Below are 27,254 nucleotides of genomic sequence, written 5' to 3' on the forward strand. Positions count from 1 at the left end.
GCACAATAGTATTCCATTACATTCCTATACCACAACTTGTTCAGCCATTCCCCAATTGATGGCCATCCCCTTGATTTCCAGTTTTTGGCCACCACAAAGAGAGCTGCTATAAATATTTTTGCACATGTGGAACCCTTGCCTATTTTTATGATCTCTTTGGGACATATGTTGTTTCTTACAGCAAAATAATATTCTGTTCCATTCATGGCAACTTGTTTAGCTGTTCCTCAGTTGATAGGCATCTATTTTGTTTCCAGTTCTTTGCTATCACAAAAAACATGGTACTATAAATATTTTGGTCTATGTAGGATATTTCTTTTTATTGATAGCTTCCTTGGGGTATAAACCAAATAAAGGAGTTTCAGGATCAAAGGGTCTGGACGTCTTAGTCGCTTCATTTGCATAATTCTAAATTGTTTTACAAAATGGTTTTGTCATTTCACAGCATCACTAACTATATATGTATATATATATATCAGTATGTCTATCATTCTGCAACTCCTCCAACTTCAGTGTTGCCATTTTTTGTCATCTTTGCCAATTTGCATGGTGTGAGGTGAAACTACTATGTTCTTTTGATTTGGAGTTCTCTTATTATTAGTGATTTGGGGTATTCTTCCATGTGACTGTGAATACCTTACAATTCTTCTTTTGAGAACTGCTTAAATCCTTTAACTATTTCTCTATTAAAGAATATCTTTTAGTTTCACTTATTGTTTATATATCTTGGATACCAAACCCTTATCAGAGAAATTTGATATAGAGGTTTTTCCCCAGGTGACCAATTCCTTTCTTATCCTAGATGCATTCATTTTGTCTGCTCAGAGTTTTTCAATTTCATGTGATCAAAATTATTGATTTTATCTTTTCCAATTGCCTCTACCTCTTGTTTGGTTAAGAATGTGTCTCTTACCTACAGCTGTGGGAGGTGTATCATTCTGTTTTATTGAATTGTTTAATACATTCATGTTTAACGTTATTAGTTATATTTTCCTGCATTTGACTATTTTTTTTTTCAAATTTTGATTTTTTTCCCCTCTTCTGCTGTAAACACAGTATTGTGTTCCTTCAGTTACTTCTCATTTAAGTTTTTGGAGTTTTGCTTATTAGTTTGTCTTTTTTTCCTGCTTGTATCTGGTTATTTAATTCTTTCCTGTCTTTTTTCCTTTCAGTTACTCAAGTAGGTTACACTTTCTTCTCTCCTTCAACCAGTTCTGTTCATTAGTTTTTTAAATTTCAATTTTTGCTCCCCTTTCCAGACAGCGTTTCTCTCACTTTCTTCACTATCTCTCCTCTCTATGTCTACTTTAAATCCTCTTTCTCTGCTTTATGACCCCTATAATTATCTTGTCTTTCATGCTTTCTCTTTATTCCTCATGCAGTCAAAACTCCCAAGGTATCCATTCTGAAATCTACTCTCTAGGCAGTTTCTGTCATCGCTTAGTAGAGCTTGCCCCATAGATTCCCCTTTTCCATTATGCTGTACTCTCAGAACACGGCCAATTCTTGCATGTAATAGAGAAAACACAGTCCAGTTGTAGGACATTTCCCCTTTCCCCCTCCATGTTCGAGATTATACACCTTGCCATTGATTTATACCCTCCCCCTGATTACTTTTTCTCCATTTGTCTCAAAATCTCCTCCCTAGTTCTGTGTCCTTCTACTCTCTTAGGTGCCATTTGCTCCCCAAATGTTCCAATCCCTCCCCACTCCCCACCCCCGAGGTAGGACAAGTGGTCTTTCCAAGTACCAGAAACACCAGAAACCACATCCAGCATGAAGTCCCCATCTCCTTGCTCAGAACATCTCTTTTTCACCCATCAGAGCACTCATCTGTCGAACTCCCTCTCACTGCCAAAGAAAGTGTTTTTTCCTTCCTCCCTTCTCCTTACCTTCTCCCCTGCAGGCTAATCTCTTATCGAGGTCAAAGGGATTATTTTCTCATTTCTAGCCCCCAAATTGACCTGTGATTATCACTTACTCCCCTTGCTCTTTCTGTTCTTCTTCCTCCTTAAATTTACCGTCATTTTGTAATATAGTCCAACAAAAGAAATTGATTCACTTGTGGTCAGGGTGATCCTCTGCAGCCTGGGCCATCACCAGTCATCTTGACTTGTGTCCTGTCACTGGTCTTTGATCACTCAGAGAGAGTGAGGCTCAAGGCTTTGTGCAACTCTGCCTCACATAAATCCAGTTCACATGCAAGTTAAGACATGTCATTAGTTCTCCTCAAAAACAAAGGATGAACAACTGCAGCATTTAGAAGGAAGCTCTGCCATCATTCTGTTCTTGCTGCGGTCCTTTGCTGCTGTATTCATTTACCCCTCCTACATTTCTGTTGTCTGGGTATTTGAGAAACAATCTATTTAGGTCCAGTTTTTTTTTTTTTTTAAGAATGTTCTAAATGCCTCTTTACTATTGAGTTTCTGTCTTTTTTTTATTTATGGTTGAGCTCAGATTGGCAGAGTAGGTCACCCTGGGCTACATCCTGAGCTCCATTGCTTTTTGGAATGTATTCCATTCTTTCCTGTATTTTCTGATGGCTTTAGAATAGTCTTGTGATTTTTCTTTTGAATCTTCTTTCTTTGTAATTGAAAGTCTTTCTCCTACCTACTTATAGAAATTGTTGTTTCTGAATTGAATTTTTAAATTTAATTGCTATATGTCTTGGAATTTTTAGCCTCTAGTTTGATTTTGTTTCTAGAGGTGATCTATGAATCCTTGTGTGGGAAACAAGGAAGTTCTGTTTCCACAGGGTTGTGACCTAGCACAGTAAGGTAGAGTTCAGAAACTTTGTACACTGGCTTAATGAGCTGTTTGAGGGAAAGCCTATCAGAGAGGAGAATAAGAAGTCACATGGCCCGAGGATGGTGGGGCGGGAGGTCCAAAATTCAGAACACTATAAGAAGCTTCCATTATTCTGAACATATTGTAGTCTTCCTGTAGCCTTATTGGAAACTGCCCATTCATTCAAGAGAATGAACATAGAATGTAGAACTCCATTTTAATAAATTTTCCTTGATGCCCTTTTGTGTGTCAAATGCATCTCTAACACTTGGAATAGGTATTTTATTTTCTATATTCAGAAGTTCTGGCAGTTTTCTTATATTACTTCCTGCATTATGTGTTAAGGATTTTTGTCCTGTAATATTCTTCCAGGCTTCCTGTAATCTTACTTTGTTTCCATACCTCCTGTCTTTGAGATCAGCATCTTTTGCTTGCATAGTTAACATTTATTTAAAAATATTAATTTTTTTTTTGTTTCTCTTCTTCTGGATTGCTCTTCACTTCTGTGCATTTGTATTCCTAATTTATTGTTGTCTTTTGTTTCTTTGATGAGACTTGCCTTTGAAGATTTGTTTTCCTGTTCTGCCCATTATTTTTTATGTATGGGTCGTACATTCTGATCTCATAATTCTAATTTCTCTTTTAAACTCTCCAAGAATAGCATGTTATAGTTTCATGTTCTCCTCAAATTCTATAGGGTCCTCTGTCTCATCAAATGTTGGATCATTTTCCTTTGCTTTAAAGTGTTCTTTCTTAGATGCTTTAACTAATTTACTAGATCTGGAGGTCATATTTTTTTTCCTCCTTCAAATGTTCCCCCATGAATTCTCTCTCTCTCTCTCTCTCTCTCTCTCTCTCTCTCTCTCTCTCTCTCTCTCTCTCTCTCTCACACACACACACACACACACACACACACACACACACACACCCCTATATATTTCATAGATAGGTGGATAGATAGATATCTGTGTGTGTATGTGGGTGTGTGTGTTCAAGGGTCTTGAATTTTTTCATTCCTCAGACATTTGGTAATTTGCTTTCCCCGCCTTATTTTCTCCTACTGCTCACTTTCTCACTCCCTCCTCTCTGATTGTGGTTTCCTTGGAGGTGGGATCTCAAAGAGACTCAGCTTCTTTTGCTGGGCAATTCATGGTGCACTAGCCTAGGTCTGTGACTTTTGCGGGGATAAAGTGGCGTCAGCTGGATGCTGAGCTCTTTCTTTCAGGTTTAGTGGAGTATAGTGCACAGCATTCCCCCACCTTCCCCAGCCTGTCCTGGTAACCTGTCCTTTCTCTGTTGCTCAGTTCTCAGAGCATTGCCATGGTTGTGCTTTGGGGTTGGTTTCTCTAGTTTGCATCTCTGAAGCTTTGGTGTTATTGAGCTCTGTTTTAAGCCCTGCAACCTCCTGCTCTGTTCTTGACTCTCCTACAGAGATCTTTTACAGCCTCAACTGCAGGGGTTGTAGCACTGGAGTGTTGTTGCAGGGCGAGCTGTGAGGCCCCAGCAAGCTCTTGCCCATAGGATGCTACACTGGCATGGGCATTGGCATTAGTTTCTGTCTGGCCCCAGCTAGCTTCTACCCCTGGAGCAATCCTGCAGCCCTGCTTGTCTATCTCATTCCAAGTAGATTTTTGTGACCAGGAGCCAGGATCTCCACTCCGCTGCAGAGAGGGTAGGTGAACAGGGTGATGAATTGGACTTTGTTGTGAGTCCTTCTGCTGGGGGCAGCCTCATTGCAGGTACCATGGGAAATGGGGGAGGGGTGCTGAATGAACTTAGGGTGTCAGTTCATAGTTTGTTTTTGTTTTTGTTTTTAACCTGCTTTTGACTTTTGGGTGTCCTAATCATGGAGACAGCTGAAGTTGAGTTGCTTCTTCGTTGGCACATAATTTCTGTTTTGGAGAGGTTTAAGAGGTCAAAAGGATCAGAGAAATTTTCAGGTCCTCCATCTTGTTGATCACATGATCCAGGAAGTATCAAGCACCTAGTAAAAGCTTGTTAACTTGATTTTCTGACTCATTTCTCAATGTACTTACTTCTCTTTCCTCTTGAGCCCATTTTAGTTTTTAACATTTTATTTTTATCAATTGAAGAGTTTAAAGAGGATCAGGAAATACTGTAACTTTATGGAAAGTATGGTGAATTTGAATTATGACAGGAGTTTGGTATAAGGGGATCTATGGCATTTGGATAGTATTTAGGAAGAAGCAGTAGGTAAACCCTTTCACTTCTTTTCCAGGCCATCTATCATCCCTATACTGGCTATACTCTTTTCCTTTCCCTATGTCAGTCCCTTGGTGAGCCAGTTCAACTTTATTCTGTACTTTACACTTGAATCTCTTACCCTCTTGTCCTGTTGCTCACCATACCTTGCCAAGTGCCAACTTTGAATTATTCCCACCGTCATCTACTTCTGTTCGGGGAGCTGGAGAAAATCATGAACCCATGCTGACTGGGTCCACTACAAATGTGTTACATAATCTCTACTGGGTCCTCATAGCAGCAAGGTAGTCCTTTTACATATCCTGAATAGATTCACAATCCCACTCACCACAGTAACTATTTCAAACCTTTTCATCCTTCCACAAGCCTCTCATGGTACTCCTTTCACCCTCTCAGCTGAAGACTTTGCTGTATACTTTATCAAAAATATTGAAGCCATTCCCAGAGAACCTCTTCATCTTCCATCCTCATCTCCCATCTCTCAGATTTCTTCCTCCTGTCTCCTGCTTCATTCCTTTCTCACATGAAGAGGTGACTTTTCTCTTTATCAAGACTAACTCTTGGTATATGCACTGTCAATCCAATTCTATCTTCTCTTTCTGAAGATTTCTACCTCTTTCATTCCCTTTCTCACTAGTTTTTGGTCTCTCACTTTGTACTAACGGTTTGCTTGCTTCCCATAAACACGTCTCTGCCATCCTTTAAAAAAAAATTTACTTGAACTGACTTCCCACTAGATACTGTTTTATATTTCATGTCCCTTTAATGGCTAACCTTGAGACAACTATCTATAATGAGTGCCTTCATTTCCTCTGGTCTCATTCCCTTTAAATCCTTGCTTCTAACCTAATCATTCAGTGAAACTGCTCTATTTAGAATTTCTAGTGATCCCTTAATTGCCAAATCTAATGGTCTTTTAAAATACTGTTCTTTTCTTAGTCTTCATCCTTCTTAACCTTTCTACAGCCTTTGTCACTGTGGATCACTCTCCTCTCCTGTCTACTCTTTCCTCTCTAGGTTTTTCTGATACTGCTCTCTCCTGGTTCTACTACTTGTCTGACATGACTTCTTGTGCTGGATCTTTCTTTAGGTCACACCTTTGGGGTGTCCCCCGAAGGTCTCTCTTTGGCCTTCTCTCTTCCCTCTATGCTGTCTCTCTTGGTGATCTATCTCTTCTACTCCCACAGATTCAATGATCAGATTTAATCATTTCTCTGCAGGAGATTTTCACATCTACTTAGACCTTCAGTCTCATACCACCAACTTTCTGTTGGATATCTCAAACTGGACAGATTAATGTCAGCATGACCAAAACAGAGTTCATTATATTTCCCTAAAATACTCACCTTTCTTAAACTTCCATGTTACTGTGGAAGGTTCCATAATCCTCCCAGTCACCCAGATTTAGTGTCATTTATCATCCTCAAAGCTTACTCTTATCCCACATGTTCAGTCTTTTGTCAACTCTTATTGTTTCTGCCTTCATAGCATCTTTCATATATATGTGTTTCTGTCCACTCACACAGCCACTGCCTGAGTGCAAGATCTTCTCACCTCACACTTGGACTGTTTCACTAGACTTCTGCTTGGTCTCCCTGTCTCAAATCTTTTCCCAGTCATTTCTCTACTAACCTACCAATTAGGTCTGACCACATTTATCTTCCTACTCAATAAACTCTAGTGGCTCCATATTACCTCTGAGATTTAAAAAAAATCCTCTATTTGGTTTTTAAAGCCCTTTCTATGTTTCCATCCTTCTTTCTTCTTATTCCTCTTCATGACGTTTTCTTACCTTTCCAGTCGTCCTACGATTTATGCTCCTCTGTATACTCCAGCATCACTAGCCTTTTTGCTGTTTATTGCACTTGACACCCCATCCCCCCAACTCTGTGCCTTTTCGTTGGCTATCTCAGGTCTAGAATTCTCTCCTTCCTCATTTCGACTTCTCTGGCTTGCTTCAAGACTCAGCTCAAATGTCACTTTCTATAGGAGGTCTTTCTGGTTCTTTGTCTACACCCTTCTAGTACCTTCTCTCCCATTTACACTGTATATCTTATAGGTGCAAAGTTATTTGTATGTTGTCTCTCCCAGTAGAACTCCCTAAGGATAGGGATAATGTTTTTGACCTTTTTTGTATCCCTAATGCATAGCACAGAGCCTGCCTTGCTAAGTAGGTACCTAATTAAGTAAACTGCTTAACAAATTCTTGTTGTCTAATTGACTGAATGAGGGCCCCCAATGAAAAGTGAAAGGATATTTTTGTCCACTTAACTTACTTTAGATCTATAAAATCCTTATTTGAATTTTATATGAAATTGAAGGATGAGGAGGTTCATTCTTAGGGGGATTGTTAGGAAGAAGGATGTTGGTAAAAATTATGAAGTAATAACTAAGTATTGCCATTGTCTGTGTGCCCAGTGCAACTCAGAGGGAAAGAATAATGTGGGAACCAGTGCTGGAGGGATTGCATAGCAATAAATGAGAAGAGAAGCTGAGAGAATGATGAGTCAGGGGCAAGTCTGAGCAGGTAGCCCACCTCCCTTTCAGAATGACCAATTGTGATGCCAGAGTTTTGCCCTTAATCAGCACATAGAACTTTCTGAGAATCTCTGTGGGGTGGGAGCAGGATGGGGGGATGGGAGGGAGTAGAAGCAGGGTTGGAGACACGTTAGTTTTGGCTTTAAAGCAAGTGGTTCTCAAACTTTTTATTCCTCGCACCATTTTTTTTGTCTTGACTAAATGAGGTAGACTGCATCTTTAGTTGGCAACAAGGAAGGGTTCCAACCCAACCCCAGGCTCATTTGCAGGCCCTGTTTGCTGTTTTTCTCTCACTTCACTCACCTCTTTTCTTTACTTTTCAGTACTTAGAGAGGAGGATGTGACTTGGTTAACCCTGGGATAGAGTAGGTATTGTGACTATCTCAATGCCAGTCAGCAAAGTGCTTCCTTTATTCTTTTCTTTCTCTTCTTTCCCTCTCTTTCTCCCCTTTTTTCTCCCTTGTTTTCCTCCCTTTCTTTCCTTTCTTTTTTTTCCCTTTTGCAGTCTACTGAAACTTATAGAGCCCTTCTTAGAATAATGTTTTTAAATGCATTAAAGTAAAATGCATAAGGTTATAAAATAAACCAATTATATTAAAATATAGTTATCAAAATATTGTTTTAAAAGTTAATGGATCCCAGGCATAGAAGTCCTGCTTCAAGGCATAGTGTTAAGAGGCTCTGCTGAGGTCCTCTTAGGGGTGCCTGCTTACTGTCCACTTCATCTCAGCAGGGTTGAGCTGGGTTGTAATTAGGAGTTTCTCTGGGGTTCTGAAAATTTTTGTATCCTGCATATTTTGTAGGATAGTGCCGTGTAGTAGATGCTCAATATAACGGTTCAGTGAAGGAATGAATTGTTTTCATCTCCCAGCAGAACAGCTTTTCTTTGAATGTTTTGGGTTAGAGTAAACTAATAGTAACAGCTATTTGCATTTAAAAACCCAAACACATACAACTGTAAGGAAATATGAAAACTCTAAAAGAAAATTTTGAATTCTTGGAAAAAACCAGACCCACCCAAATGATTTTACTGAATTCTAAATGTCTTCAGTGTAGTAAAGCAGCTCAGGATTTTTATTTTTTTAATAGATTAAAGCCTAAAACAATCCTTTTAGGGGTCATTATCTGTTATATCTTTTCATAGATTACATAATAGTTTTTTTCCAAGCTATACATCCCCATTTTATAGGTTAGGAAAGTGAGATAGAGTCCCCTCTTATTTGCCCTAGATTGCCTTTTGAGCCAGGGAGTAAGCATTAAAACTGAAGTCTCTGACATCTGACTTTAAAATCTGTTAGGAGTTTGGAGTTAAGATGCTTTTTATGTCAGATCTTTGCTCCCTCCTTTACCTGTTGGAGATGTGGTGGGATGTCGTCCTGGTGGATAGGGCCTTCTACCTCAACTCTAGCCAGGTGGTAGAGCTGAGGCTTTGATTTCTCTCTGGTTTTGTGTGTGGAATTTGTGAGTAGCTTGATGTATTTGACATCTGTGTGACAGCTTCTTGTATATGAGAAGAGTAGTTTGCTGCAAGGCCCAGCTGTGTGTATTTATCTGTACATCAAGCTGAGGAGCAGCAGTTAGCCAGATCTGACAATCAAATGTGAGCTCCTTCCACCTACACTCAAGAGTGCATTTTAATGTGGTGTGTGTTTGCCAAGGGGTTGGCATTTGACACAGACAAAGAAATTGTCAGGTTTTTCCCCCTTCTGTTTGCTAGCCTGTGTTTCAGATGTTTCCCCAAATAAATGCTTCATTGTTGAACAAAAGTGTGCTTTAAAAAAAAAAAAAAGCCTCACATTGTCTTTACTGTGAATCCATGTTAAGAAAATAATGAACTTTTTCCTTAATCAGTCATATATAGTACGCTAATTAAATTGCCAGTTGACTTAATTAAAATTTGCCTTTGTCTTGATTTCACCAACATTTCGATGCCCCTGAAGAAAATGAGAGACAGAAGACCAGAGTCCATTCCTAGTTTATAAATTCTAGCACTCTCCTTGACAGTTTAGTCAGTGAGTGAATTACAGTTAATGTTGATATACAGTAATAGCCCGAGTTATGCAGACGAGTTGGAAGTGTTGCTGATCCTATTTCTACTGTAGTGCATTGTATAATTATCCTTAAGATATTGACATTTCCCAGATCCAGTAGGCCATTTCATATTTGGACTTGTATGCAGTAGGAACTGTCATCTGCACTTTCAACTTATCTTTTCAAGTCAGCCCTCCAAGTTGCAATAATATGTACTTCTCGGATGAGCTGATTGTGCCTTAGCTGATAAGCTTTTGGGAGAATTGATTTAACGGAAGCATGAATTATGAACTGAGAATTGACCTCCATTGGCACTTGTTAACCTTTGTGAAAGGTTCACTGTTATTTAACCTCATTTTGGGGGATGGTGTGTAAATTCTCTTTTGACCCTTTCCTATGTGTGCTACTGCATATACATATTTAACCTCATTGAAGGAGACCCATAAATATGTGTTAAGGCAGTGTTTATAGGGTGGGAAATATTTTAAGGAATGTAAACCTCTCGCCATTTGACGTATCCAAGTGTTCAGATGGATTATGTTTTTCCTTTTTTGGCTTTTACAAATCATCTTTGCATGCTTGGTTTGTGATAAGGACTGGGAACGAATCATAGATTTCTAAGAAAATGCTGGTTTTCAAGACTTTGAAGGAAAAAAAAATTGATGATTACATAGCGAGTTCATTAGGGACAGTTTGCATAATGCTTGAAATGTGCATGTCTGTATATTCATTCATGTCTTTATGCATGCAGATATCACTGAACCAAAAACCAGCTAATTTTCAAAGCAGGAAAAAATCATCAACAGATTCCTGGACTGTGCTGCAGTTTGTACTTTTATTATCTAAGCTAATTGTTTATTTAACCAAGACTTGTATCAGCTCTTAGTCACTAAAGACAGTTTGAGTAAAATGTTTTCCTGTGGCGGAAGGCCTTAATTAGGCATAATTAGAATAGGACTGTACACAAAAAAACACAATTTACTAATTGGTCTTTCTTGATGGAAAGAGGCTGTTTTATAGTTCTTTTAATTTCTTGTGTGTACTCTGGCTGATATTCTTGCCATTTTGATTTAGGTAATAAAGGCAGTAGTCTCCTGGCAGGAGAGCTGCTCAGAAGGAACTTGTTTATGCATTTTTCAGGTGGCAGTGGTTTGGGGAAAGTAGATGCTGCCCTCCTATGCTCGAATGTTATTATAATAAATGTTTTATTGCTATTTTACTTTGCTTTTCAACTAAAGACTTCCTGTAATGCTTCTTTGCTCTGGAGGTGACTGGAGGTGGCATTAGATTCTTTAAGTGCACATCAGTGGAGTGCAAGTCCTAACATCTCTTGCTGTGCTGCAAAGATATCACATCTGTGTCCAGTGGTAGACTGTCTGTAAAGGATCAGCCTAGAAAAAATTTGGTGATTGTACATCAACAAAGCGTTATGAAATCTTTGACCCTATATTTAGCATTGCATGAGACCATTCACTGAAGCACAGGATGGTTGTGAATATCATCAATGGAAAGAATGCCCATTCCAATGAAATAATAGATCACTTTGAAGTATTTGATATATTAGGCTATTTTCTTAGCTAAAAAAAGCATTTCTTTTTCCTCGTATATATCTATATATATCTATACATATATATATGATTTTTTTTCCTCCTGAATAATGTGTGTGTATGTGTATTTTTTTAAACAGAAGCAGAAGCTTCTTAAAGAACTTGGAAACAGATGGCTTCCTTATCTAACCCCCAAAGATGCTGAATTCCACCAGCTGGTAATGTATCTTAATCAAATGTTGTGTGATTGTACTTATGTACTTAGACTGTGATTTCCTTGAGGGTAGAGACTGTTTCATTTTTTGTCTTTGTAGTCCTGGTGCCTTGCACAGAAGTAGGACCTTAATCAATACTTGTTCAATTGAATGGAATGTGATAAGAATAAAGACCTGGAGTCGTGGAATGTCAAAGATTTAAGAACAGGCCATAAGGAAACTGATACCTACAGTGGTTGAGTCGCTTGTCCAGAGAAGTTAAGTGAGAGTTAATGAGTGGCAGATCTGGGACTAGAACCTAGATCTTCCAGGCTTTTTCTCTCTGTCTTGTTGCACTCTGATTGTAGTAAATCTTAAATGAATGTAGATAAAAGACACAGGGGTTTTGAGGGGGAAGGGGATTCTGGGGTAAAACTCCTTTCTCCACATTTTTTCTTCTACTGTCCTTGAATCTACCTTCCAAGAGGTAGTTATGGGTACAATGGAACAAATCCTCAATTTGGAGTCAGCGAATCTTTGTTCAACTCTTGCTTGTGTTACCTGGTACCTGTGTGACCTTAGGCAAATCAGCCTCTCAATCTATAAATGAGAGCTTTGGATTATATAATAACCTCTAATGTCCTTGCCAGTTTTAAATCTTTTATCCTGTGATCTTTCCCTTATTTTCTCTTTCCTCTTTCGATTCTCTTGTTCTTCCAAAACATGATTATTACTGTCATAAACTATCATAATTTATAACAAAAAATAAAATATCATTCTGCTGAACCAAAGCTGTGTATGTTAGGTAGGTATGCATAAAGAGTTACAGAGATAATACTTGAACATTCTTTCATCTGTGTAGAAAGCAACAAAGTATATTTCTTAAAGCTTTCGAGTAGTGATTTATGTTTGTAAAACTTTTTATTTTCATGGCACTTACAGATTTGTCAGAAACTTTGCAACTAGGCTATTGGTCTTTAGCAGGAAAACCACCTGAAATTGGGAACCAAGATTAGCCTGTCTTTCAATCTATGTTTCTGACTCTGTTGTGTTATACTTAAGATGATTGTCTTAATCATATATTTAGGTGGATCCATGATCTCATCAGTGTTGGTAGTCACTCCACTGATTTGTATTACAATTCTTCCAAACCATTCATTCTTTAATTTATACATTCATTCATTCAACAAGTATTTTAAAAACATCCCTATACAAAGCATTGTGCTAGGCATTGAAGATACAAAGATAGACGTTAAACAGTCTCACCCTCAAGGAGCTTATATTTTACTGAGAGGGAATCTCACAGGATTTCTTGCTTTGAGAGATCCTTGTCCAAGTATTTTGTAAGTTCTCTGCAGATGATCCACCCAGCCTGTTTGGTTCTTTAATAGTTATCATTGTACTAACAATAACCCTGTGAAATTAGCTAGTATATATCCCTACCCTAGTAAAGAAAATGCAAAAACATACACGCCCTTTCTGATTCTATCACTGTTACGGCCTTTTTAAAAATGTGCAGAATGTTAAGTAACTTTTTGGAAAAGACAAAGTTTTTTTGGGGGGGAGTAGAAAACTGGACTTGTGTTTTCATTAATGTTGGGGACTTTTGAGTGTGGATATTTTAGAGATAGCTAGGTGACATGATGGATAGAGCTATGGATTTAATCAGGAAATTTGGCCTTAGACACTAGCATTGTCACCCTGCACAATTCACTTAACCTCTGTCTCAGTTTCCTCATCTATAAAATGAGAATAATGACAGTACCTACTTCCCAGAGTTGTGAGTATCAAATGAGATAATTTTTGTAAAGGACTTAGCATAGTACCTGGCACACAGTATGTGCTTAAAAATGCTTAGGGCATCTAGGTGGCATAGGGGATAGAGCACAGGACCTGGAATCAGGAAGACTCATTTTTATGAGTTTAAATCTGGTCCCAGACATTTATTAGCTGTGTGACCCTGGGCAAGTCACTTAACCCTGTTTGCCTCAGTTCCTCATCTGTAAAATGTACTGGAGAAGGAAATGGCAGCCCACTCTGGTCTCTTGACCAAGAAAACCCCAAATGGAGTCACAAAGAATCAGACACAGCTGAAAAACAACTGAACAACAACAGTGAATGTTTGTTAAAAAGAAATTTCCATGCATATCAGTGAGTCATCTATAACTTAAGAGTGTTAGAAGGTTGGTTACTGTGGGCAGTAAGAAAGCCTATGGTTACATAGCTACTATGTATCAGAGGAGAGTCTTAAATGTGGATTTTCTTGACTCTATGGCTGCCCCTCCAACCACTAGGTCATATTACCTCTCAAGACTAAACCAGTTAAATACTCAAAAACTATAAATTAGCAGGCCATGTCAGATTAAAAGCTTTAGCCTTTAGTTTGGTCAGGAAGGTATAGACCATTAAATGTTACACAGTGATTTGGAATGGTTGTTGGCAGAATTTCAAAAATTTTAGTAGAATATTTTGTAAATCCCATTAAAATTCTCCTAGGAAACATACAACCATGTAATTACATTAATGGCTGTCGATGGACATAATCTACCTCTTAAGATCTAAAGAAGATTCCATGAAAAAGAATGCGGTTTATAAAATAGCATGAAGCATTTTTTAGATTCTAATGACCATTGTGGCCAAATCTTGTTAGTGAGTCAGTGCTGGGATGGTACATTAGACTCTCTAGAGTAGGTTATTTTATTTTTTTTCTGGTAAAATTTCAACTTTTATACTAGGAGTTCTTCACTTGGGGTCCATACTAGATTTTAGGGGGTCTCTTGATCTTGGATGGAAAATTAATTGCATCCTTATTTTCATTAACCTCTAGTTAAAATTGAGTCAATTATGAATTAGAAAACAAACTAGCATTGTTCTGATGAGTCCGTAGGTTTTGCCAGACTAGCAAAAGAGTCCATGATACAAAATACAGGTTAAGAACCCATGCTTTTAAAATAAATGTTGGCGTTATCTTCTTCATAGTAAATGATGCTTCTTGGAGAATTCTGCCTGTAGTAAAATCTAAGTGGACAAAATAATACTTAGTGACTCAGTGAAAAGGAATCCCTAGCATAATAGTTCAGAGTAGGGTAAAATAAAAGGAAAATCTTGGACTGACTTCAGGACACAGATATAAGGTGCACGGGAAAGGGGAATAAGATATAATGTACCCCTGTTGCTGGTGGGGAACAGTCTCCTATTGAAAGATGCTCTGATTTCAAGGGAATGCTTTCTTAGACTGACTCCAGTTGAATTTTGCTGGCAGTATTTTCTATTTTATACTTTATGGCAATTTGCACCATATTAGTCATAACATTTTCGACACCATTTTAGCTGTAAAATGGTTGCAACTTGGCAGCCATCCCAAGACTAATGTTCTAAACACTTTCCTTGGCTCAGCCTACAGCTGCATGAAGCTGAGAAGTCTCCCAAATGAAATGAACTTCTGACGTCATTGTTTTAACCTACCCCCATTGTGGTGTGATTTGCTTTGCCTTAAGATCATACAAAAGAATTGCAAAGAAATATAAATATCTGGCACAGGGCTTGAAGACGGAATAAAAGCGATTTTCCATTGGGCAACAAAAAGGAAACAAATACCATTCTAGATATTTCGTTTATATTTCCAGGGTAAAGGAAGAAAAAGCATTTACATTGTCTGAGATGTATAGTTGCTTTTCCTGGATCCAAAGGAAAGCAGAAGTCCTGACTAGTCTGTTTTATTTTTCCACCTTCCTTTTTCAAGGGAGCTGTTTCAGATCTGCAGCTAACTTCTGTCTAGTTTTAGGAAGGTAGCATGACAAGTGGTAAGATGGAGCTTCTTCTTGGTTTGTGTTTTCTCTGGTTCTTTACAAAGAGTCCATGAATCTCTCCTGAAGAAGCCTTGAGCTTGGGGTCTGACATTGATCCTGGGGCAATTAGTGATATCCCTGATCCCTGACCAATTATTAAAGGTTGCTTGAATTTTCATTTTTGTGGCTGGTGACTGAAGTGGTATTCGTCTGGCCAAGATCCAAGACTTGAGTTTGAACTTTGTATTTATTTATGTCATTAAAAAGCGTTTTTACTTTACTTTTAAGAGAATAGATTTACTCCCAGTGAGGTTTTCTGTGGAAGCTTTACACATTATGTAAGGTGCACTTAAAGTGATTAGATATTAGTACAGCTTGATATCATGGTCTTTTGTGGATTTTGGAACGATAAAAGAGAAACCTTGATAGGTGTTCTGTTTGCATTTTTATTAAATTTTTTCCAGTGGATTGACTAGTTCATAACATGGTAGGTTGATGACCTTTAGTATTTAACTCTCCATGTACTACTTTGAAGATATGAAAACAGAAAGGAATCAATAGTTGCCTTTTAAAAATAACAGATTTTAAAAATTTCTTTTGCTTTTAAATCATCTAGATTTTTCCCTTGTATACTCTCCTCCTCCCTCTCAGAAAGCCAGCCATTATAACAAAGAATTTTTTTTTGAAGAAAGATAAAGAAAGTCAGTAAAATTAACCAACAATTCCATTGTATACAGGTTGCAGAGTATATGAAAACAAGTGAAGACTGGAAATGTTGGAGTGGGACAGGTTATAAAAAGCTTTAAGTGCTAAACAGCAGACTTTATATTTGATCTGATCCTAAAGGTAGTAGAAAATTAGAGTTTACTGAGTAGGAAGAATGATGTGATCAGGCCTGTGCTATGGGAAAATTACTCTGGGCAACTGAAGGGAAGAAATATTGGAAGGGAAAGAGACTTTAGGCAGGGATACCAAGGCTGTTGCAGTAGTTCAGTTGAGGTGGAAAAAAAGGGACATACATGAGAGATGTTGGGAAGGTTAAGTATTGTGAAGACAATGGGTTAGATAAGTGGACCGAAGGAGAGTGAGATGTTAAGGTTCATACTGTGGTAGTAAACCTAGATGACAGGGAAGATGGTGGCATCCTCAACAGGAAAAGTGAAGTTTAGAAGATAGGTGGGAGGAAAAATGAGTTTTATTTTGCACATGAATTTGAGATGCCTTTGGGAAATCTAGTTTAAGATAGACAGTTGGTGATATATAACTAGTACTCAGGAAAGAGAATAAAGTTGTATAACTGGGTATCATCTGTGTAGAGATAATAATTGAATCAGTAGGTGATGAAATCATCACATGAGATAGTATTGAGACTAAAGAGAAAAGGACCCAGGAAAGAGCCTTAGAGGACACCTATGATTAGTGGGTTTGACATAGACGAAGGTTCAGTGAAAGAGACTAAAAATGGTTAGACAGTAGGAGGAGAACCAAGAGATAATAGGGTCACGAAAACTTGGAAAGGAGAGAATATCTAGGAGGAGATGATGAACAGTGTCAGATACTACAGAGAGGTCAAGAAGCATGAGATTAAGAAAAGATCACCAGATTTGGCAATGAAGAGATCATTGGTAACTTGGGAGAGGTCAGGATGGTTTTGTAAAGGCACCTGAAGGGAAGATGGAATATCCTTTCTGAGAAACAGTAGACTAGTTTGGCTGGAATGTATAGAGTATGAGAAGAGTAATACAAAATGATTCTGATAAGGTAGATTGGAGCCAGACTGCTAATAGCAGGCTGGAGCGTTCTTATTTCTTCTTAGATATAACATGGAGCTACTAGAGATTTTTGAACAAGGAAGGGACATGGTGGGGTCTAGGCCTCAGTAAGATTATATTGGCAGCTTTGTAGAGGATGAATTGAACAGCCGAGACTAGGAGTGTAGGGGAACCAATTAGCAGACCACTTCTCTTATCTGTCAGCTCCTAGCCCTGTACCTTGTACACAAGCACTTCATAAATATTCATTGAAAGAATAAAATGATTAGAGTTTGTGATATTTACCTGTTTTAAGGGAGTTGCTTTTTAAAGATCAAATTTAAAGCTGGAGCATGCTGGCAGCCCTTGTATTCACTTCTTACATTTCTGTGTTAGATGACTGATGGACAAGATGTGTATTCATCAGTTCTTAGAGGGCAAATTCCATGATATATGTGCCTTTTGCATGGTGCCAAGCAGGGTATGGGTTTTCATTTAACATTGAAGATGATTTTAAATATGATCTGTATAAGGATATTTCCAGCTATTAATACCCAGGCTTTTGGCTCAGAGATTTCAGCATTTCTAAGGTAGGCATTTGAGAATTTTGCTGAATTTGATTAATACTTAATATTACTTGAATTCACAAGGAAGAAAAAGTAAAGAGGGCTTCTGGTGAAGACGGCAATGTTGAAAGGGATAGCTGAGCCTAAACATGCCAAGAAAATCCCTAGCAAAGATTTAAGAGGGTTCTAGATAAAGTCATGATCAATAAAAAACAAAGAGAAATGAAAGTAAGCTCCATTCAGTTCAGCACTGCATGAGGAGGTATGTAGAAGGCTCTTGGCCCTCTGAGCTGATGTGTTCCTGGCAAGCCTGGAAAACAGCACAGTTCCCCCTAAATGGGATCTGAAGCCAGCAGAATTTCAACCTTCACCTATAGAAACCTCATCAGGAAACAACACCAGTCTCTGTTACATCACTGTAGGTGGAGGCAGGATCAAGCAGTATGTACTTGCTTTAAGGCCTGCCATGAAGTCTAAAGCCTCCTGGCAGAGCCACAGAAGGGGTCAAAGCCAATTTTTGGTAAGACTACCTAGAGAAGGAGATGATACAGTAACCATGCTGCCTATGCTGTGGAAGTACCTTAAGAGGCCTAGAATCTTTTATGTACGAATATTTCAATTATTTGCAAAATACACGAGGGGATCCAGGAGATAGAGACAAAGCAAAGGAGACCTAAAGTCAGTGAGTTCTGATATCCAGTCAGGGCACGTAAGTGCTGTAGTTGTAGACAAAGACAGTTGGTTGGAAAGCCATCCAGATGACACAGTTGATTAGAGTTCTAGACCTGGAGTCAAGAAGACATGAATTCAAAATAGCCTCATACACTTACTAGATGTGTGACACAGGGCAAGTCCCTTAAATCTGTTTCACTTTCCTGGTTGGTTGTTGTCCGTCATCTTCGAAGAGGACCGAAATGACATCACCATTGTAAAGTGAAATTTCAGTGTGTCCAACTGTGGCTGATCAGACCAATACCAACTCAGAATGCTCTGCCACAGGTTTGGCACAGATATTTGAATATTTGGGGTGAATATCCCAAATTTGCTCATCCTGCTTTTACTTTGTGCTATCTTAATTCTGCTTTGCTCAGAGCACAGCACCTTTTCTTATGTGGGCACGCCATACTGAGAGGTCCTGTGCCAGTGTCCCCCATGTTGCATAGTCAAATCCAAAGTTCTTGAGAGAGACCTTGAGAGTGTCCTTGTATAGTTTCTTCTGGCCACCATATGATCGCCTGCCCCATGTGAGTTTTCCATAAAATAGTCTTTCTGGCAAGCATACATTTTGTATTCGAACAACGTGGCCTGTCCATTGTAATTGTGCTCTCTGAAGCATAGTTTCACTTTCCTAATTTGGAGATGAAGGATAGGAAAAATAATAAGTGGAGACAATAATTCCATCCATCTTCCAGGATTGTTGTGAGGATAAAATGAAATTTGCAAAGCTCTTTGTAAATATTAAAGCATTTAAGTATCTTTATATAAATAAATGATAGCTGCCGTTACTGTTGTTGAATACAGCTGAATACTATAGGTTAACTCTTAAGACATGCTAAAGAGGTAAGTGCAGAAGAGATTACCCTTCACAATAAGTGTAAGTAGATACTTAGAAAACAATAGTGACTTGAACACAGGGATTCGAAGAGTAAATGGATGAAATAAAGCTAGATATTAAAAAAAAAAGAAATCAAAACTTCTGAAGGGGGAAAAATATGAACAGAATAAATAGCTTAGAATTAAAGGTAGAAAAAGTAACTCAAGTAGTGAAAGATCAAATGAAGCCACCAGAACTAAGTGGTTCATTGAGACAATGAACAAGAAATATTAGAACAAAGTCAAAAGAGTTAAATATTAAAAATATTAGAAAAGGGGAAGTATCTGCTACCAAAAACAACGTAACTGGAAAAAAGGATAAAAGTAACTTAAAATACACAGACTGCTTGAAAATTGTGCCCAAACAAAGAATCTAGAATACCATATTTTACATAATCATGAAAAAAAAGATTCCTATACTTATTAGAACTAGAGGAGAAATTGAAAATAGAAATAATCCATTAGTTGCCTAAAAGAAACTCCATTTTGTTCAGAGGAAGAAGCCCAAAGTACCAATAGCCATATGAAAAATGCTGTAAATCACCAATAATTAGGGAAATACAAATTAAAATGACTTTCAGACACTACCTCATTCCCATCAGATTGGTAAAGTAAACCAAGAAAGGAAAAATACAAATGCTGAAGGGACTTTGGGAAAACAGGTACATTAATGGCACTGTTGGTAGAGATATGAATTGGTTCAGCCATTCTAGAAGGCAAGTTGAAACTGTGCCCCAAAATCTATTAAAATGATGGATACACTTAGATGCAGTGATGGCACTATTAAGTCTATACTCTGAAGAGGTCAAAGCAAGATGAAAAGGACATGTATAAAAAATATTTATAGCAGCTCTTTTTGTGGTGGCAAATAGTTGGAAACTGAAGGAGGTCTACTCATCAACTGGGGAATGACAAAACAACTTAATGTATATGAATCTGATAGAATAATATTATGAAATGAAGGGGATGGTTTCAGAGAAACCTGGGAAGACTTTCATGAACTGATGCAAAGTAAAGTGAGTGGAACTAGGAGAACAATTAACAATAAGAACAGTATTGTAAAGACAAACAACTTTGAAAGGCATAGGAACTCTGATCAATACAATGACCAACCATAATTTCAGAGGACTCATGAGGAAACATGCCACCCACTTCCAGATTGAGAGGTAATGAGATTCAGAGTGAAGATACAAAGCTATAGGTCTATAGGTATATCTACAGACCTTTTTTTAAAAGTAAATATGATAGCTTACCAAATAAATGGGAACCAAAAGGAATGCACACATTATTTAGATGTGTATGACCACATGCTAGGGCATATAAAACTCATAAGCAAATACAGAATAGCAGAAATTTTGAATACTTCCTTTATTGATAGTAATGCAATAAAATTATAGTAAATAAAAGACATTTGATGAAAGCATTCCAAGAAATTTCATTTCAATATAAGGGAAAACTGAATAATATACAAAATATCATATAGGTCAAAGAACAAATCATAGAAACAATAGATGATATTGTCCATGAGAATGACGAGACCAATTACTAAAACTTTTGGAATGCAGTTAAAGCAGTCCTCAGGGGAAATTGTTTACCTTTAAATACTTTCATCAACAAATGAAAAAAAGAATAGATAGATGAATTGTGAACGCTATGAAAAAATTAACAAGCAATAATTTCAAAGAACTAAACACAAAAATAGAAATACCGAAAATCAAAGAAGAGATAAGAAATTAACAAAATTGAATTGAAAAGCAAATAGAGGAGTTTTTTTTAAAAAGTTAATAAAACAGACAAATCAATAACTAATTTTATTTTTATTAAGGGAAAAAAGAAAACCAAATTATCAGACTGAAAAATAAAAAAGGACAAAGTAGATGAAGAGGTAAGTCAGATCAAGGCAACAAGTAAATAAATATTAAGCATTTACTAGACATTGTGGTAAGCACTGGAAATACAAGCAAAAAAGAAAAAAAGAAGAGGTAGTCCCTGCTCTCAGAGAGCTTATGTTCTAATGATGGAGGATAATACATAAAGGAGATCTGAAAATCCAGTAGGGGGAGAGGAAGGAGGGAAGATACCTGGGAAGGGGCATGGTAGCCAAGTCTTGAGAAGAGCTGGGAGCAAAATGAAAGATGGCCATCCTGAACCCTCTGTATCAGTAAACACCCCAACATAGCAGGGGGACCTGCTACCATAGGTTCTTAGATCTGCATTCGTAAAAGGAAAAGCAACTTTTGAGGAGTTAACAATCACTTTAATCAAGCACATATATCATTCCTTTAACCAAACACATATATCATTCACCTAGGTGAATATATCATTCACCTAGTTCAGGAGAGTCAGCACTCTGAACTTCACAGAAAATACAAAGGAATCAAAGATCAACGTACACAGCTTCTCTGCCTGACCTTCAACAGACGGGTCCAACTGTCTGACCATAGTTACCAGAGAGGAAAGCACAGACATCTGAGTTTTGCAAGGCAGGCTTGGAGCCAAGCTCCTTAGAGGCTTTCCAGAGTCCTCTTTTGGCCAAACAAAAACTTCCAGTAAAGCCCCAAAATAAAATCTCACTCTCAAAGTATTTATACCTTTTTTAGAGCCAGAGGGCATCCCAAGCCTGGAGAACCAGTGCCTCATTAACAAAAGGTGTGAGCCTTCCTACAAATCTTTTTAATCAAATTCCCTTTAATGGGCAGGCCCATTAATGGGTGGGGAAGATCTTTTATCATATTAACAATTCAAATACATATACTGTTTCTAGTTAAAGAAACTCTTGTTTCTGTTCTCTACTCCTATTAAAGACTCTTGGTTGACAAAGGCAAGATTCAATTAGAGGCATTTGCTTATACTAAAACAAAAACAGCAAAAGATCCCACTTTGCTTACCATCACGCTCTACCCTTCCAGGATCCTTGGCCATGCAGTCTAAATGGCCATGGATCCTGGAACAAATAGAGGTATTATACTTCTTGATTATACTAAAACAAGAACAGCAAAAGATGCCACTTTCCCATTACACCCTTCCTCAAAATGGAGGATCCTTGTCACTGGAGGAAGAGGGGGCAGAGATGCAGAGGGTTGTTCCAAGGCAAGAAGGCCACAAGTGCTGAGAGAAGTTCCAGAGTGAAGGCCGCTGAAACCTGGTGGCAAAATCCTGAAAGTCAAAAACATAGCCAGGGATGGAATGAAGGATGAGGAAACAGTGGAAATGATTAGAGACTATTTTGCCTAATTTTTTGTCAATAAAACCGATAGTATAAATGGAATAAATATTTACAGAATTATAGACTGCCTGGAATAATAGAAAAAGAGAATTTAAGTAACCTAATTTCAGAAAAAGAAGTTAAGCCATAAATCAATTCTTAAAGAAGAGATAATGAGGGGGATAGACCTAAACTGATTTATATGTGAATTCTGTGAACCATGCAAGAAACAATTAGGTCTATTATTACATTGTTTGCAAAAATAGAGTAAGAATTGATCCTTTTAGATGCCTACCATAAGATAAATGTGATCCTAATACATTAACCAGGGTGAGACAATGCAGAAAAATAAAAATATGAAGCAGTATCTCTAATGAACATTGATGCAAAAATATTAAAATATTAGAAAAGTGCTTGCAGCATTATATACAATGGTATACCTGGATTTATACTAGAAATGCAGGGCAAGTTATTTTAAGGAAAAATACAAGCATAATAAATCTTATTAATAATAAAAATAGTAAAAATACATATTAATAGATGACTTCTTTGACAAAATACAACATTAAAAGATTATTTTTTAATATGACAAACAATACCTAAAACCAAGAACTAGCATTATAGGTATAGATTTATAATGTCTGGATCACAGGAGGTTATTATTTGTATTGTCCAGACCACATTAGAGAGTTCATATTTTGTGGAGAGTAAATGGAATTACGAAGGGCTCCTAGAAACCATATTTTATAAAAATTCACTGAAGAGCTAGAGATATTCAGCCTATAGACTGGAATATCTCAGAATGGGCATGTCTTGGCATATTTGGAGGATCATGTGAAAGATGACAGCACTTTCTCTATACCACTAGAGGGCAGAACTAGAACCAGTCAATGAAAGTTGGGATGAGTTTGTTGCAGCATAAGGAAAATATTTCTGATAATCATATTTCTCCTTAAATGAAATGGGCTACCTCATGAAATAATAATATAACTCTTCCATGTGACATTACATGATAAACATATTAAAGAGTGGCAAATCAAAGTGTTGTGAGAGGTACATGAAGGAGCTCACTACCAACTGAGTGGATCAGTTAAGGCTTTATGGTGGAAGGAGCATTTGAATTAGGTTTGAAAGAAGAAGAATCATAGGATAATAGATGTAGAGTTGGAAGGAATCTTTGATGCTCTCAGTTACAGTCCTCTTCTACCAATGAGTATATTGAGGTGCAGAGAGGTTAAGTTACTAGCTTAAGGATACATTGCTAATAAGTTTCAGAGCCAGGGTTTGAACCCACATCCTCTGTCTCCAAATCCAGGACACTTTCAAGAGTACCATGCTGCCTCTAAGTTGGAAGACATTCCAAAGGACAGCCTTCACAAAAGCAGAGAGGCAGAAGAGTGTAGCAGGTGTCTAGGGACCAGACAGTACATACATCAGTTTGCCTGGAGATTAGGGTGAGTGAAGTAGAGTAATATAAAATAAGATTAGAAAGGTCATAATAAACAGCATTATTTTTCAAAATACTTTACAACCAACAACTGTGAGGTAAGTAATGCAAACATTATTGTCCCCTTTAGTTAAGGAAAATAAGGCTTTGAGAAATTCTATGATTTGCCTATGATCACATAGCAAGGAAGTATCTGAATTCGAATTCAATCAAATCTCTCTCTTGAGACCAGTGTTCTGTTCACAAGGCCACAGTAATAGATTGTGGGGCCTTATTGTGGAGTGCCTTAGTATAAAAAAGACACTGAAGAGCTTTCAGTTGAGGACTGACATGATCAGATAAATGTATGAGAAAGGGTTTTCTACCAGTAGCATGATGAATGGATTAGAATGGGGAGATTGTGAAATCAGGAAGCCCGATTAGGTCAGAATAGCTATAATCCAGGTGGGTGGTAATGGTGACCTGTGTCAGAGTGGTAGTAGTGGGAATTGAGAGGAGACGGTGAATACATAACATGTTGCAAGGGTATAATTGAAAGGAATTAGTAACTGATTGAATATGAGAGGTTCAGGAGGGAGAAGAATTAAATATGACCTGAAGTGAATGGCTGATAACCATTTTTCAGGGATGTTGTAGAGAAGATTCTTTTTTGATCCATTAGGAGGATGGACTAGGTAATCTTTAAATTTCCTTTGAATTCTGTGATTCTCTGATTGATCCCAATTTATATAACTGCTTCCGTTTAGTCCCAGAACTCCTTTTCTCTTCTAGGCTGCTTGTTGCCCACTATCCAAATTGAGCTTTTTGGAAGATAAGAGAATGGGAACAGGAATAAGAGAAGAACCTTAGAAATCAAAGTACTGAGGGACTCTTTGTTAAGTCAGAATTGTTAATCAGCTGGGCCTGATTTGGAAACTCTGGTTACAGAATTATTCACCATCTCCTTATTTAATCCAATGTAATTATTCAAGCTATAAAGCCACAAGAGGTATTGATTTCTGATGTGTAAAGAAAAGCATTTTATGTGGAAAAATACTATCAGTAACTATACATAAACTCTATTTTCATTTTTTCTTTTTCCAGTGGCAGGAGAACTATTCCAAACTGATTCTCCGAGAAGCCAGTAGGATCCCTGAATTGCTACATAAGGAAGTGCAGAAAGCCTTCCTGACCTTAAGGAAGCATAACTGCTTATTTCAGGATCTAGTTCGAATCAAAGGGAAAAATTTACTCACACCGGTATCTCGTCTTCTCATTGGAAATCCAGGGTACACCTATAAGTATCTGAACAGCAGACTCTTCACTGTGCCATGGCCAGTGGAAGGTTCCAACATAAAATATACTGAAGATGAAATATTTGCAGCTTGTACAGCATTCTATAAACTCAATGACTACCTGCATAAAGACACAATCCAGGCTTTGGACAAGCTACATTTGATCAAATCTAAGCAAAATGAAAACGATGCAGTCTTTGAAATGGTACCAGAACTCTCCAAGAGTGGTTTGGACATGAGAGATGATAAGGAACTCAAGAAGAGGACAGCCTACAATTTGACTTTGTTGAATTACATGGATCCCCAGAAAATGTCCTATTTGAAAGAAGAGCCTTATTTTGGGATGGGGAAAATGGCTGTGAGCTGGCATCATGATGAGAATCTAGTAGAAAGGTCAACAGTAGCAGTGTACAGTTACAGTTGTGAAGGTAAAAAAGGTTGTGAAATAGCATCCTTGAGTACATTTTGGTTGACATGCCTTTGATCCTAGAGCTTTCTTGTTTATTATTATTTTTTAAAAACATTTTTCCTTCATTTTTCAATATATCCCCATTTTTTGTAAGATGTAGCTCTCTCTGGGTCTAGATATGCCCTAGTTCATTATAACTCAGAAATGTTACATTTTCTCATCCTTTGCCCATGCTCAGGAGAGAGAGGGGCCTTGATTTTTTGTAGCTGGCTGTGTCTATAGAACCTTAAGCAGTTTTCAGTGCTACTCTAATTGATTTACTGATAAAGGGCCAAGAAAACAAAAATCAGTCAAATCTATCTAGATTACCACAGGTACACATTTCTAGTCTTGCAAAATTACTTGATTACAGTTGACATCATTGTCTTTATAGGAGCAATTTGTCAACTCTAGACTTGCCCTTGGCTTCATAGTGCTGTTCATGCTGACTCTGAAGCCAACTCATAATCCAGTATGCCACACTGCCTACTGATTCTGGTCATTTACATAAACTCCTTATCACAAGGCAGCACCACAGTGAAGATGTGTGAGTCCTTCATTGCCAAAATCCATGCAGGGCTTACTTTGCAGAGTCCTGCCCAGATCCTTACCTGGGCACATATACAATCTTGTATGGACATGCCCATTGGTTTTCCTGTGACTGAAAAATCTCCACGAGTCTCCTGAAATTTAAATTAAGTCAGATATCAGCTGACCTCTTTGAAATAAAGGTCAGTGGCACAACTTCAGAAAGATGCCTCATATGGCCAGGTTCATTTTTTTTTGCTTATTGCTTTTGTTTCTCTAAGCTTAAGATTCCTCATTTTTTTTTTCTCAGTGCTTCAGGGATGGTGGTTAGATGGGGAGGTTCCAAGTTATCTTGCTTGGACCTTTACTAAGATCTCTCCTGGATTTTAGAAAAGCCATCCAACAGATAGACATAGTCTCCCCAAGGCCAAGTTTCTCTTCTCCCTGGCCTAAGCAGATGTTTCTGACTAGCTACATTTCCTCTGATGTCTATCAAGGGCAGAATAATGGCTTTGGGTTGGTATGTACTTCCAGAATTTCATTACTTAATTCAATGATTCTTATTAAGATAATCTTTTTGGACTATTAGGACATTCCATTTGACTCTGGTTTACATTGCTTACCTTTTTGCCTAGCAGTGGTTTCAGCATACTGGCAAAAAGTCATCTTTATAACCATGTCTCTGACAGAACCACCTCAATTCCACAAATGTTTATTAAGCACCTTCAACGTGTAAGATATTCCATTAGGTGCTGAGAATAAAGAAAAAACAATTGCTGCAATCCCTCAAGTCTTCCAGGCATTTGTATTCTGTCGGAGATGAAGAGTTTAGGAGGTTGGGAGAGGATAGGATAATGACAAAGAGAGGTAATATTTAAAATATTTAGTATGAAGGCCAAGTCATACATTTATACCTTAATTCTCTTCATACACCCTGCAGTCCAGGCTGCCATTTTTGCTGTGTTTCTCGCACATGATACACTACCTCCTCTCCCATAACTGTCACCCCTATGGCTGGAATACTGCACCTTCTAAGTCCAGAATGTGTACTTTCCTTGCTGCCACTTCTTAGAATTCCTAGTTTCCCTCAAAGTTCACCTCAAGCCCTGTTGACTGCATGGTCCTCCCACCTATTAGTGCTTCCTACTCAGAATTATCTTGTATTTATTTGGTCTGTATTTTTATGTACTTATTTGTGAGCATTCCCACAAAAGAAGTAAGCTTCTTGAAGACAAAGAATGTCTCTTGTCTTTTTCATTGTGTCTGTCCTTCTGTCCTCCAGCACCTAGAGGGGTACTTGTTGATTGGCTGATTGACTTGTATAGCTGTTAGCA

The 27,254-nt window shown here is 37.8% G+C and overlaps 1 protein-coding gene across 12 annotated transcripts in view; it reads left to right on the forward strand.

Annotated features, from left to right (window-relative positions):
- Positions 1 to 27,254, forward strand: part of FTO (FTO alpha-ketoglutarate dependent dioxygenase) — a 417,587-nt gene that overhangs the window by 101,873 nt on the left and 288,460 nt on the right. For all 12 annotated transcript variants that reach the window (XR_011972182.1, XR_011972181.1, XM_072632230.1 and 9 more), the window contains exons 2-3: positions 11,267 to 11,344; positions 24,754 to 25,372. Coding sequence is in view for 10 of the 12 variants with exons in the window: in XM_072632230.1 (XP_072488331.1) it covers positions 11,267 to 11,344; positions 24,754 to 25,372 (697 nt within the window). In the remaining 2 variants the exon portion in view is untranslated. The remainder of the gene's footprint in view (positions 1 to 11,266; positions 11,345 to 24,753; positions 25,373 to 27,254) is intronic.

Source organism: Notamacropus eugenii, chromosome 1, assembly GCF_028372415.1.
Source record: "Notamacropus eugenii isolate mMacEug1 chromosome 1, mMacEug1.pri_v2, whole genome shotgun sequence".
In the NCBI taxonomy this organism is placed as follows: domain Eukaryota; kingdom Metazoa; phylum Chordata; class Mammalia; order Diprotodontia; family Macropodidae; genus Notamacropus; species Notamacropus eugenii.